At 34.9% G+C, this 15,057-nt stretch overlaps 1 protein-coding gene and 1 long non-coding RNA gene across 4 annotated transcripts in view; one reads left to right on the forward strand and one right to left on the reverse strand.

The window, feature by feature from the left end:
• The window catches only part of LOC141381959 (uncharacterized), a 239,902-nt gene that overhangs the window by 191,750 nt on the left and 33,095 nt on the right, over positions 1 to 15,057 (forward strand). The gene's annotated exons all lie outside the window — the stretch shown is intronic.
• Positions 1,247 to 15,012, reverse strand: LOC795194 (uncharacterized). Of its 3 annotated transcripts, XM_073948386.1 has the most exons (16): positions 14,945 to 15,012; positions 14,494 to 14,589; positions 7,876 to 7,901; positions 7,565 to 7,734; positions 7,275 to 7,366; positions 6,447 to 6,608; positions 4,469 to 4,652; positions 4,105 to 4,345; positions 3,724 to 3,997; positions 3,408 to 3,585; positions 3,250 to 3,326; positions 2,979 to 3,159; positions 2,398 to 2,646; positions 2,139 to 2,310; positions 1,904 to 2,048; positions 1,247 to 1,737 (listed from the first exon to the last, which is right to left on the reverse strand). In XM_073948386.1, the coding sequence occupies exons 8-15, from the start codon at positions 4,284 to 4,286 to the stop codon at positions 1,922 to 1,924; spliced, it is 1,440 nt and encodes a 479-aa protein (XP_073804487.1). In that variant the 5' UTR covers positions 4,287 to 4,345; positions 4,469 to 4,652; positions 6,447 to 6,608; positions 7,275 to 7,366; positions 7,565 to 7,734; positions 7,876 to 7,901; positions 14,494 to 14,589; positions 14,945 to 15,012; the 3' UTR covers positions 1,247 to 1,737; positions 1,904 to 1,921. The 3 variants fall into 3 exon arrangements, with proteins under 3 accessions (XP_073804487.1, XP_073804488.1, XP_073804486.1); XM_073948387.1 differs by lacking the exon at positions 7,876 to 7,901; XM_073948385.1 differs by lacking the exons at positions 7,275 to 7,366; positions 7,565 to 7,734; positions 7,876 to 7,901; positions 14,494 to 14,589; positions 14,945 to 15,012 and adding an exon at positions 6,840 to 7,113 and having other exon boundaries at positions 5,547 to 6,608.

Consider the following 15,057-nt stretch of genomic DNA (forward strand, 5'->3'; position numbering starts at 1 on the left):
TAATGGATAACGTTAGCAGGTAACTACTTTGTTTTTCGTTCACTTTCTGATGTTTAACCACGCCATAAAAATGCGATCGTAATAACATTGTACCATAGTAAGGCTTAATTAAAACGCACTTCAGGTAATTATAAAAGCTAAATGTTTATGCAGAATAAATAAATTAAAATGATACTTATAAAAAACATGACATCCCATACTAGTGTATATAGGAAATAGTACATTATAAGATGGTTGTAATGTCTCCGTTTGTAATAGAGAGCAGGTAAAACGATCTTTGTTTTCTCGTTCACTTCTGAGGTTTAACCACGCCATAAAAATGCAATCGTAATGGCATTCTATCGTAATAAGGCTAGGACAAATTAAAACGCACTTCAGGTATTTATAAATTATGGCTAGGCTGAATAAATGAATGAAAATAATACTTACAAAAATGAAAGCACGGACGAACCTATACTGAAAACAGCGCAGTTTTGTACATACATAATGAAACATACGTTGCAGAAAATATATTATATGTTATAATATATATATATATATATATATATATATATATATATATATATAATATGAATGATATTTTATTGAGTAAAACGGTCACGAAATTACCGTAACAGTAATATGTGTGCTAAACAATGAATAGCTGCGGTCTTCACTGGATTTCTGAAGTGCTGTTGGCTTGATAACATCTTTTTTTCTTCTTTTACATCTAGTGTCAGTTTCAAAATAGGTTGTCATTTGTAAATGGTAATAGCAATATTTAATATTTTGTTTTTATCCGTTTTGTTGATGAATGTTCAATGTTATAACAGCAACCAATAATTATGTGGCAACATATACAAAATCAAGCTAATTTTTTGTTATGGGAATACATTTAATTTTCTTTAGGTGCACTTGTAATAACTGTGAAAAAAATGCCAACAGAAGTAGAAAACATCTGCTGCAAAGAAACACAGAAGGTAATGTAATTGCATTAATGGCTTTTCATTAATGTTTCTGAGTTTGACTAATAGTGCACTTTTCATAAAGGATACATGCAAGTTGACCACGCAGAAATTAATTATTGTCATACATTACGGTTTAGGTTGTCCAGCGTATGATGCAGGTTCCAGACCCTCCTACTTGCATGGTGCAGCATCCTGGTTTTGAACCCAATTGTTTAAACATGTACACATTACAGAATATAAATAATATATACAGGGCAGACTATGGACCGTTGAGACACAGAAATGTTGAAGAGTAAGTTTTTGTAAAATGTATTTTAATAAATGTTAATAAATGTATTTTAAGTTACTAAGTACAAATCACTGAAAACCAGTTTAAAAAAACTTAAATAGACAATAAATATATACACATATGTACAATTGCAAGGTTTGATATGCAAAGCTGACATCTGTTTCCTTTTATTGCCATAGGCGTTTCCGTTATCTGTCATATCGCAGCTTTGTTAGCTGGTGCTGGGGCTGGCTAGGACGTGAAGTGAGGGTTGTCATCCCGTCATGTGTGGTGCGCCGGATACGCCAGGAGTTTCCGAATGCAGCAGGACAGTATGTTGGGTTCCGGCCTCCCCTTGATTAAATCTTGAAACATGCTGTGAAATAACATGCTCTTTTGAGGGTTTCTCAAATTGAGAGGAAAGAGGTGGTGGAACTGGAATGGACTGCAGCTCTTCCACATATGGTGCTGGATCCAAACAGACCTCATCTAGCACAAGGACCATGAGGTCCTTCACGTAGCCTAATAATAAAAAAAAAATTTTCTGAGAAAACAATTACATGTTTGGAACAACTATACTGTGATATTTATTCATAATTTATTTAATCTGCTTATATTTACTTTCTCATAAATAATTATTTGTAATTTTGTTATTAAGAACTCATAATAAAAAAAAAATCCAACTTACCATATGTTGGCTCTGTTTTCACTGGTTTTGCTGTGCATTCCCCCCTTTTCGTTTTTGGAAATACAAATTTGTACACAGCCTGTCCAGTAGTATTGCCTGTTCACGTTGACAATTTTCATTCTGGTGCATAGCTGCGAGATATAACCTGTAAATCATTGAACAAACCAATGAAAAATGTACACATTGTAACAACTATTGTATAAATATTTTAAATGAAAATAACAAAGATAAACACCTGCACAGCATTCCAATAAAAGGAAAAACAACATTCTTTGGTGTGAAACGCAGAATCACACTATGAAATGCCTCAAGTGAGGATGTTTGATAGTGGTGGCTGAGTTTTGCAACATCCTTGACAACTCTCTTGTTGTTCAAAACCTTTTCTACTTTATAGAGGGCCTGTGAACCTGTAATGATACAGCCATGAAATACGAACAGCAGCTCTACATTTAACCAGTATTGTGTAAATTCATAAACTTTTTTTGGATAAATACCTGGTTGGAACCATTTTTTGCGATCTCTTGAAAGTACATCAGGGTGTTCACACTTTGGAAACAGCGGGTTATTGTGAACATGTATATTTTGTATGTGGTTCAGTAAGGATGTTAATTTGGCAACCTTTTCCGGGCCAGACACGGAGGAAGTCGCACTCCAGTACACATGGTTCTTTATACTTTTCAACCATCTTTTCAGCACCTCACATTCTTTCCTTTTTGAAAGCTTCTCAAGCTTCTTGGACAAACCTGTACAATCAAAAACAAAATTTGTAAAATAATTACATCAAGAAACTCAAATGAAAAACAAAAATCAACATGACTAAGCTTCTATAAATATAATACTTATACAAGTATTGCCACATAAGTAGCGGTGTGCTATATCTATCGGTGTACCTATCTATGTATGTATGTATGTATGTATGTATGTATGTATGTATCTGTCTATCTATCTATCTATCTATCTATCTATCTATCTATCTATCTATCTATCTATCTATTTTTCTAAACACATTTGATTTTTGCTACTAATGTAATATTACTCATATATTTATATATACATGTGTATTACATATTGTTACCTTTTTCAAAGTGCCACACATCATAGAACTGGGTGATGCCACGCTCTCTCAGGTACTTTTGAATTTGAGGATGGCGATCGGTGACTATGTAGTCAACAGCTAAACCATTAGCATCCAGCTTATCAAGACAACGTTTTAATCCCTCTTTTTCCATGTGATAACTTCCACCGACTTCGTTGCTCTGTTGATAAGTACGCATAAGTTCAAATAAATAAGTAGAAACATTTACAAATTTAAACAAGTATAACAGTTCTTGTGTGTTTACACTCACCTGAATTAGTTGAAGATAGACAATTTTGTTGGTTTCATTGTCCATCAATGTGTAGCTGCCAAATTTTGCTGAATGTCCTATTTGAAAAAAAAAAGAATTATACATTAACACACATACATTTATCAGATTTCAAAGTGATTTAAATAAACCCACCATACCTGGTGTGTCAGCTCTCATATCTCCTGCTAATGCAACCGCTCCCTCTTTTTTTAGCTGTGTAAAAATATTTTGTTGCTCTAGATTCCACTTGTGTATGATGGCAGGTTCTAAAAAATTTCTGGCATGGTTCCTGAAAGCAGAGTACTGAATCGTTTGAAGATTCATGGCCTTGAAAACCTAAGGAGATATTGAAGCAATAAGTCATTATATATATATACACACACATACGCACACATAAAATTTGTATTTAAAATGTATAAACATTTATTTTTACTGTTGCATTATTTGAGAATACTAAATTATTGTTTAAATTACCCTCTGTAGTTGAATGAATGATCCACCAGTGAAATATGTAGCAGCAGACAACATCAGGTTTCCGACTGGAGTACTACCTACTATGGGCTGGCTCTGCCACTGTCGTAGGTAGTTACACTTGTCACACAGCTGTGTGAATGCAATAAAAGTCCCCATTTGTCTTTTTCGGATGGCACACTTTGTCTTACAGACGGGACAGGAACCAAACAAGTCTATAAGGCAGCTTTCAAATACAATGTATTTGTTGTCCATGTAGTTTGATTCTGGATCTAACCTAAATGAAACAAAGTGTAATCAATGTTTTAATATTATGATTTTATATTTAATAGTATGATACATTCTGTATACTACAAAGTTGTTGATAAAGATGCATTAACTTACACTGACTGTGAATCTTCCGTGACAACAGATTCCGGATTATAAGTGTAGTCATGTGGTTCTACATGCAAATCAGACTCTTCGTCCTCATCATCATTGTTGTCATCCTCCTCCTCCAACAAAAGACGAGGTCGCTTGCTTGGCCTAAAGATTGAACCCTTAATTGGTGTTGAAGAGAGCTGCATATCTGGCAAAGAAATAGTTTCTGTGCCAACATTACGACAAGACACTTTCGCCTGAATACCTATTAAAAAAAAGGGAATTGTGATATTCATGCTATTTAATACACAATATACCTGGCACACAAACAACTTTAGAATGCACAAACAAACAACAGCAAATATTTAAATAATAAAATAAAACATACCTTTGCTTCTTACATGGATGTCCCGCAAAGTACGAAAAGAAACTTGTGTACCCACTGATCGCACATTTGGTGATGTTTTGGTGGCTACTGTCACAGTCTCTTTAATGTCTACCTGACATGCAACTTCTACATGTGTAGGTGTGGAAGGTAGGTCTGGGGAGCTGGTAACCTGTTGAGATGTTGTCTGGTAAAAATAAAAAGCATGTGTTTGTTTATTTTTTAATTGCCACCCCTGCTATAAAAAAATCACATGCTAGTAAGATATGTTTTGATGCTGTTTTCAGTGCTGGTCTAGCTGTTCTCAGTGTTGGCCCTGACCAATATTGAGACCAGCAAACCCATTGAAACCTGCAGCAAAACATACATTTCCAGCATGTGTTTTTTTAAGCAGATGTACATCATCGTAGCAACTTGCGGCTATTTCAAAGCATTATCAGTATATGTACAACCTTCCCAAGTTGATAAAAGTAGTTTGAAAAGCGACGTACAGAAAAAGCGAGAGTGGGAGATTTCACGACAAAGATGAATAGCTAGCGGGGGAGGAGGGGGCTGTGGCGGCGCCTCAGGGAGACTTCGGATGTCTGTACATAATATACTCCACTATTTCAATTGTAAAACTCACGCAATGTTTCCGCATACATATACATCGTGTTTGCTGGTGACGAGCGTGGATAATTACAGGGATAAAACCGATACGTATGTTTGTAACGTTAGCTAAATCATACCTGCTAAACTCCCGTTTTTTCCCGAGAGTTTCTCGTATTTCACACTCATCTTCTGCCACCCTCCCGTTGTTATTTCCACAGGAAAACTTCCGTAATATCATACACAAGCTAGCGCATTTACTTTGGTATAGCTTCTGATCGCCGATCCATACTCCTCCCGGTTCATAACTTTGTTACTTAGAGACCACCTCAACAAACTAAAGACTAACAATTGACAAAGACAAAACCAATTGCTAAAGACAAACCGCGTTTCTCGTGGTTTATATCCTGGTTTACGTCCGTACTACAACATAGCCTACAATGAATGCTAGAAACTATGCATGTAAGATATTGCAACAAATAGAAATACTTACAGGTTGTAGCTCACAATCCCCAGCATCGTCTTTTATCGTAGGTACTGCTCCTTCTTTGAGGAGAAGTTTTTGGCTAAATCCAGCCCTGAACTGCGACCAATTTTGAAAGCTGTCCTTTGTAAAATGCTGTGCACAGAGAGTGATATCTTTTTTGTAATATTCTGGAACATGATTAAAAATGAATTTTAACCACTTCTCTCTTTGTGTCACGTCCTTTGGAAGGTTAAATAGCGAAGCAGAACAAGATCCATGAAAATAGCACCGTTTCGGCATTTTCCGTTCTTTACGCGTCTGTGGCCACGCTTCTTTGCAGCGCGAGGCGTGTGAGCAGTAAATGCGCGTAACCTGGAACCCCTGTGATGTCACAGGGGGCGGAAGACTTTGTTTGTAGTCTCCAAAATTCGTTCGTTGTAGGCTTTGCTAAGCTAACTCTGTAAAAGCTAATGTCTCCCTTTGCATTGAACTTTGGGTATATTACATTCAGAGATGTTGTTTATGTTCACTTAGCTACATTACACATGAACTAAAGCTTAAAATATGACATCGTTGTGGACCACCCCTTTAAAACTAAATTACCTATATGGTTACAAAGTACTACCCAGCTGTACTTAACAACTCTTAAAAACAAGAGCTGCATTAATGACAAATAACATTAATAAATGCACATTGTGAGAAAAAAATGCAGAAACCTTTTAACCAGTATTTTCACAAAAACAAATTACATAAAACTCGAGGAACTGCCAGGCCTACATTTGCATCAAATCATTTTTGAGACTCTGTAATTTGGGTGACAGTTTACCCTTGTCAAGACAAAGTAAAATCTTTTGAATGAATTCAAAAGTGTTGGCCAGTCCTTTTTGATAGTTGAGGTGTAAGTGCATAGATCAGTCCAAACAATACCAGGAAGAATCTGGAGAGGCTGCTCACAATCTCACTCTCGATGACAAGTTTTTCACAGGTTGAAAGAGAACTGAACTTGTGTCATTTTCTTTGACGACTGCGAGGAGGGCCACTGCAACATCTGTAAGCTCTGGCTCATCAGAAAATCAGCTCATCAGTGTCCTGTAAGATAAAATAGATGTTAAAGCAAAAACAGAAGATTGGTCAAGTCAGCCTAGCAAACAGTAAACAAAAGTTGCAATAAATTGATACTATGCTAAAAAAAAAAAAAAGAAGAAAACGCTTAGTTTTGCTTAAAGCAATTTAGTACTAAAATAATTTTACAGTGAGCTCAAAGAAAATAAATCGCACAAACTATTTGGTTGGAAAGACAGAATAAGAGTAAGCATGTACTGTATGCATGTATGTAAGGCGACGCGATGGAGCAGTAGGTAGCGCTGTGGCCTCACAGCAAGATGGTCGCTGGTTCGAGCCTCTCCTGGGTCGGTGTTTCTGTGTGGAGTTTGCATGTTCTCCCCGCATTCGTGTGGGTTTCCTCCGGGTGCTCCAGTTTCCCCCACAGTCCAAGGACATGCGATACAGGTGAATTGGGTAGGCTAAATTGTCTATAGTGTATGAGTGTGTATGGATGTTTTCCAGTGATGGGTTGCAGCTGGAAGGGTATCCGCTGTGTAAAACATATGCTGGATAAGTTGGCGGTACATTCCGCTGAGGTGACCCCAGATTAATAAAGGGACTAAGCCAAAAAGAAAATGAATGAATGTATATATGCATGTATGTATAAGAACTGTTTGGTGTGGTAATGTAATGTTTTTTTTAAATACTCACCATGCAGGTCCTTAAAAACCCAGTGATTTCCTCACGTAGATACACAGAGCATGAACAACAGTGACACACTTGATGTGCACATCATGGAACTCCTATAACGATAAAAAGAAAACTGTATATAATTGAACTGTAAATGTTAAACAATATAATCAGATATACAAAACCAGACAAATACAAAAAAAGTGTTCAAAATGTTTTAGTGGTGTAGTGTTCAAAGTTCATTTGAATCATCAAATTTTTCAAACTTTTAATAAAGTTTTAGCCTATAAAATGCACAACAATATTTTTACCTGTTCATCATGGATTCTTAGGATTTCATTTAAAGTATCTGATATCTTCCCGGTTCTGGCTGCCTTCTATCTGAACAGGGTCATTAGGCTAGGAAGGTGTTGGTCAAGCACAGAGTAGAATGTGTTGGGCAGGTTCTGGTTTTCCGTTGGAACTCTGCATACACCTAAATCTTAAAACAATGACAGACAGGGAACACAGCCATATTCATTATGTGAACCTGGTTAATCTCTACCCCCTCAAAGAAACTAGCCCCTGAATGTGGTATATGTTATCAAGAAAGCAATAGCAGAAAAAAGTGTTACCCCATTACCTCAGATTCCATCTTAAGCCAACAACCTAAAAAAAAAAAAAACGAGATTAATGTTAGATAGTGTATATTTATCCAGTAATGAAATATGTAAAGCCTTTAGGAGTTTTTAAATCATTAAATTAAATTTAAAAGTTATTTATGTTGATGTAACCCCAAACAAAAAAGGGCACTACTATATAATAGACAGTTGTGGCTGTTAAATGTTAAGCCGGAATGTGATTGTTGTGGACTAAATCACTGTTTTATCTCTAAACAGATGTCATCAGTCAAAACTAAAGTGCAACAGTTATATATTATTTTTCCATACTAGACTTAAAATATATTAAACTGTTTAGACACATTTCTACAATGACACTTGCTCTTCAAGTCCCCAGTTTGTATCAATGGCACACCAACACATTGTGGAAAGTATGTTTTCCAAGTTATATTGTTTTTAAAGGGCCATGACACCCCCCACTTTTGGTTAAAGTCTACTTCAGATTTTTTTCAAAAGATGCATGATTAATGGGCGTGGAGCTCCACGAGCATCGGGCAGGAGTGGGCGTGGCCATAAGGGGAGAACGTAAGCAAACAACTGTTGTTGTCAGTTAACTCACAAAATGAGACAAACCGTGAGGAGACGCTTGAGTTTATAGTTCACAAAGTTAAAATGCAAAGAAATGAACAGTAATTTAATGCCCTTCTACACAGCAAATTTTAGATAGTAGATTTAACTACCTTAGAGTTAAAATTAACACTCCCTCATAGTTTATATGGGAACCACTATAAGTGTTAAAAATAACACTTTTGAAAGTGTTAACATTGTCAACACCAAGAGAGTGTTAATTAGCAAACTCTTATTGTGTAAAATATCTGTTACATTTCCGAAAAAATACCAGCAGCTGTAGTTGCCAGAATCTTTCTGTGAAAAACATGGAAGTTTTATATAACTGTATGAACTTACAAATATAACCATATTTCATGAACTAATACAATGTTCAGTTTACAAAATCATAGCTTAGTAGAAAAAAGTGTGAAGTCTTTAAATGCAATGATGTTTTCATGTGTGATTGCAAACAGATTTTGACTGCATTAGTAACTATACAGTTACCTTTAAAAAAAAAAGAAGATGCAGCATAACATCAAATACTCTCAATTAATCTTGGACTTGAACAGAGACGCTATTATCCTCCACAATGGTGACACAAAAACCGTTTTGCTGTTTTTCTTTCTTTTTTTTCATTTTTAGATTTTATGGAAAAATACCAGCAGCTGTGGTTGCCAGTAATCTGCTGTTTTTAACATTCATAAATTCAGTTTACAGAATATTTCTGTTAAAAACACATTCAACAGCAAATTTTAGATTTGGTAGATTTAACTACCTATGGGAACCACTATAAGTGTTAAAATAACATTTTTGAAAGTGTTAAAATTTTTAACACCCAGAGTGTTAATTAGCAAACTCTTATTGTGTAAAATATCTGTTAAATGTATGTCAAAATACTGGCAGCAGTTGCCTTAAATTCCAGAGCAAAATCCTCACTAGTGTCCTTACTACAGAGGGCTGAACACTCAGACAGTGATGAAGTTAATGAGACAATTAAGTGTCTAATTAAAGGAGGATTGAGAATTGTTGATAAACAACTGTTAACAAGCAGAATCACTGAAGGAAAGAAAAACACAAGCCAAAACCAAAGATGAAATCAACTGAGAGAAAAAAACTCTAAATAAAATAATAATCAATAAAAATAAAACAAATTATACAATAAAAAATGTTATTTATCAACATCTTTAAAAAAAACTCATCACATTAAACAACTTATCATGGAGCTTCACCTATTACTGACCTTTGACTTTATTTCTGTCATGTGAACAAAAGCTCTTAATGAAATTTCTGTCGTTCATTTGAAGTCACCATGATGGAGGACAGAGTCTGCTTTAGTCAGGCTCTTCAACTTCTTGCTAGAAAAGTCTTTTATTTTGGCTGCTATAGTTAATGATAATCACTCTATTTATACCTATAGCATAGAAAGTCAAAAGATAATTAAAGTGTCAGTCTGAAGAGGTTATTTATGATATCATAGCCATCCTTTCCTGCTTGTTTTTTAATTCAGTATCATATTAGTTATGTGTGAGAAATAAATAATATACACAAATGAAACAACTGAAGCTCCAACAATTAATGGCTTTATAACAGGTTTAAAACACCATTTACAATGAGAATGTTTGATCTATAACAGCACTTAAAAACACACAGACATCAATAATTAGTCTTTGAGTCTCAATGATGGTGACAAACAAAAAAATAAAAATCAAGTAAAAAAACACTCTACTGAAACATAACCTCCCAAAAACAACACAAAATACAGGAAAATAAAGAGATTGTAAGAACATAAAGCTGCAAAATAATTCATGCTGCAATGCATGCTGGGAGCTTTGTACTATGCTGGCACCCAGCATGCATTGCGGCATGAACTATGCAGCTTTTTTCTTTTTTAGCAACCACGGTTGAGGTTCATATGTTGATTCTTGATCCCTGTGTGTCATAAAGTGAAAGCTGGAGCTTGAAGGTTTAGTGCATGACACTCTAATTATTAATTGCATCCTAATTGTTTGTTGAATCTTCTATGAAGAGCAGCAGACTGCCAGTATTATTGTCCCATGCAGTTTTATATATAATCTATATTTGCATATTTTTATGAATCAACTTATTAAACACCTGAAATTATATCTATAACAATTAATCAAAAACAGTATAGTTTCTCTTAACTTTTTTTTGCTATAGCTGATGAGTTTAAGAATCACAGCTATAACAGTCAGAGAAGCATTAGGTTATAAACGTAAAGCTTCAAGACCTCAAATAAGCAGCCTCTGATCTCTATGATGGTGAGGTCAAATGAAATATTTTTAATAAAAAAAATATAAACCTCTATTCATTGTCAAATATTCTTACAGAAATGAAGTCAAACTGTAATCAGTGAAGCTGCTTATACTATTATTTAATGGAGTTGTTTAATCCTCTGTTTTAATTCAGTTGGTTTGGTGTGAGGCTGTGTCTGTAGTTTTATTTCTTCCTTCAATTTCTTATTCCTTCAGTGATTGTGCTTGTTAACAGCAGGTGTTCAACAGCAGATGTCTGAATTCACTTATTTGTGGTCATTCACTCTGTCTAGTGGACTAAACTAATTGACTAATTTAAGGGCCAGGTGAATGAGGGTGTGGCGAGATTTCAGACACTCTGATTAGTTTCTCAAACACAAGGGTTTTCTACAAAGGTAGATACATGTTACTCTGTATGACAAGGAGGCAAATCAGCTTCTAATGCCGAGAGGGTTATTTTACCTTTATCTAACTCTAGAATTTTAACACTTTACTCTGAATTACCTCAACACTTGAAATTTAACACCAATGAATTTGCTGTGTAGTGTGGAAAATAGATCATGCTAATGAAAAATGTCTTTATTATTTTGTACAGCTGTTATTGAAATGACACTAAGTGTAACATTCCATTTTACAGCGAGTAATGCCACAACTACAGGACCTCTTCTTCTTTCTCTTTTCATAATTTAAGTATTCAGAGACTAACTCTGACTTCTGTTAACTCAAACCTGCTTTCACTGTCTCTCTAAATTAATTTAATTGTATGTAATTTTAGTATATGATAGATTATTAAAGAATTAAAATAAAGTAGGCTACATAATTACTCACTGTTGATTTTATATGTAATTAAATTACATGAAATGCCTGAAGCTTCAATAAGTCATTCCCTGTGTAGTCTTGTGGTGTCAAGCTCGGATCTCTCTCTCTCTCTCTCTCTTTCTCTCTCTCTCTCTCTCTCTCTCTCTCTCTCTCTCTCTCTCTCTCTCTCTCTCTCTCTATATATATATATATATATATATATGAGTGTGTGTGTGTGTGTGTGTAATAAAATCTATACTTTGTTTTATACTGTTTGCTTATAATATTAGATGTGCACTGTATGTATTAAATGTTGTAAAATATATATTAAAAAGTTTGATTCTATTCATTTGTGTGGCATTTTTATACTTCAAAGTTTACACATGCAGTTGTTAAATTAAAAAGAAAAAATAAATGAACAATGTTTAATATTAATAGAATTACTGCTGTATCCTGTATTCTAGGCTGTATTGATAAACTGCCACAAAAATATTAAAACAAGTAGTAAGAACGCCGTCTCATGGTTGCTGAATGTCACACGACAACATATGTTCAAATTTTATAAAAATGAACAAATTGTTTATAACCTCAGCAAAACATCTTGTATGATGTCTTAATTAACCAATAAGGGCCAGTTAATAATGTTTGAAAGTTTGACTAAATATTTTAAATCTTGGATTTTATTTTAAAAATAATGTGCAACGATTGCATATTTTATCTGGAAATCAATGTTTTGTCCAATATTTCATTATTACGAATAGGTTTTTTTTTTAATAATCTATAAAGTTGGGTTTGTAAAGGGACACATTACCTTTCTGAAAATACACATTTATTAATCACACTGAAATGAAGATATACTTTGAATTTGTCCTTGACAGTGTTGACACAATTTGAGGTTTGTTTGCTGTTTTTGTTAGTAGATTAATTGTAAAAAGTGCAGGAGCTTGCAAGAACTTTTGGGCTGTCTCAAAATGGGCCCACACGTGCCCCACATTTCACCCCGGTATCTGGGCCCACAGTGGCATGAAGTGTGGGGCATGTGTGGGCCCATTTTGAGACAGCCCAAAAGTGTGGGCTGACTGTGGGATAACCCGCTCTGATTAGTGTGGGATAGCTCACAGTCAGCCCACACTTTTGGGCTGTCTCAAAGGGGCCCCACACCTGCCCCACAGTGTGGGTCCCACACGTGCCCCACATTTCACGCCGGTATCTGGGCCCACAGTGTGCTGCCCACATGGGCCCCACAGTCTGGGTCCCACAGTCAACCCACACCATTGGGCCCACAGTGGGCTGCTCGCAATGATCCTGTCTGAGCCACTGAGTCTGGTTCTACTTTGTACATACAGAAAACCATTATACAATGCATTTTCAGAACAGTTTTACTTGACAATAAACTGGGTCATGTTAGTAATTGTTTATTTACAGAGTTTAATAACAAAAAAATGAACAACTGTATGATATTGAAACAGAATTATATTTAATACAAAATCAAACATGAATAAACACAGAAAAGAAAAAGCCATTTTTAACTCCAAAAAATGTCATTAAAAGTAAGTCCTTTCTGAGTTTTGGCCCTTCCTTGGCGCCCACCATCTCTGTCTCTTGACTTTCTTAACCATGATTTTATTGTTGCTTCTACTTGGCAAGCTGTTCCTTTGCTGATTTTTGTGACAGTGTCTGAGAAATAAAACAATTGAAATTCAAATGTTAAAATCAATGTGTTATTTAGGTTCGATGGACCCTTTTCACAATTCTGGGTTGTTTAGTAGCAGAAGTCATCATACTAATGGCAGAATACAACAAAATGTTTGCAATTTATTTTGCTCCAATAACCAAAGAAAAACCAAATGATGGTGTTATCAATACTTTCAGAAAAAAACAATAAATAAATAAATAAAATAATAATAATAGTGTGTGACTGATAATGGCAACCAGAGGAGAGAACAACGTCAAATTTACTGTTCTGCCCATAGGCACTGCATTAGAAACACCTGACACAAGCAATCTTTTTTTTTTTTTTTTTGTAGTTTGACGCACAGATGACATAAAACAAAGTATAGCTTTAGAAGTGTACATATTTTTTTAAAAATCTAAAATGAAAAAGAACTAAAGATTTAAGATGCTGATCACCATCAACACATCATAACCTTTTTTGTGAAAAGGGTCCATGTACTCTTACAAAAAAAATGTATTATCAAGTATACTATTAGTATGTTCATTTTAAACTATAATTAAGAAAGTATGGAGTATATTCAGTATACAGCAGAATAAAACTATAGTGGTTTGGTGAAAGTTTACTCACTTTGTACCTCAAGGAAGTGTGTGTGTGTGTGTGTGTGTGTGTGTGTGTGTGTGTGTGTGTGTGTGCGTGTGTGTGTGTCTGTGTGTGTGTATGCGTATCTATTACTGTGTGTGCAGTTGTAACGGTTAAGTGCAATATTCAAGTTCTGAGCATAGAATAGAGTACAGAAACTAAATATTTACAAGTATTTATAACCACTTGCTGTACAGATGAAAAATGTCATTGTGTAATTTTCAAGTAGTACACTTACAATTATACTAGTAGTTAATACATAACGTATATCACATCTATTGAATCTGAGATTAGATTTTCTTTTAAGGGTTGTTTCTGTTTCTAAATTGTTAATACTCAGACCAAAAATATTATGATTATGAAAAAGATGTGCTTGGCAGGCTTTAAAATTAGACAAATTGACCAACATTATAAATAAAGTTAAAAACTTATATTATTATTTGTAGTTGTTACAAAGCCCCTGGGGTTGTAAAAAGACTCCAGGATAATGAAAAGTGTTTCAGTCTTTAAAAATTTGTGGACAAATAAATGTTTCTTACTTAACTGTTTCTACTGTTCTTACTGTACATGACTAGTAATTTTCCTTCAGATTTCATTTTTATCTCCTGTTACAGAGGGTTATAATATAGAAACATTACATACTCTACCTTTAAATGCTTTGCAGATCAGCATGATCTTTTTATCTGGTCAGAGCCCTTCTAGCAGTTGCTAGGCTAACGTTAGTCAGCATCTCTGGGACAGCTCTGTGTAATCCAAACATAAACAACTCTGTAACAGTCGTTGTAACCCTCGTCTTAAACCAAAAGTGTATTTATACAATCGAAAGTGATATTAATATCGTTTTAACAACTTGAATACAAAAAAATAACATTTTCAAAGGATTTCAGCGTGGTGGAGCCTTTTAGTTAACTTTGCAGTTATCATATAACACAACCGGCCGCTAACTGCCGTTTTGATACAATGCCAGCAAACAGATACAATCTTCGCTACTAATTAACTCTTTAACTGCACGTTACCTCACTAAACTTGTAAACACACTTGAGTAACATGTTATCTTAACATTTCATCGATTTTGTGATAGGATTTAACGTTACCCACCTAAAAGATGAGACGGCTGCGTTGTTGTTCAAAATCAAGGCGCTCTAGTAATGACACTCTTGCGGTTCACCGTTACCATAGCAACCCTGTAAACAAACCATCCCGGTCCCACC

This window comes from Danio rerio, chromosome 4 (genome assembly GCF_049306965.1).
Source record: "Danio rerio strain Tuebingen ecotype United States chromosome 4, GRCz12tu, whole genome shotgun sequence".
Taxonomy (NCBI): domain Eukaryota; kingdom Metazoa; phylum Chordata; class Actinopteri; order Cypriniformes; family Danionidae; genus Danio; species Danio rerio.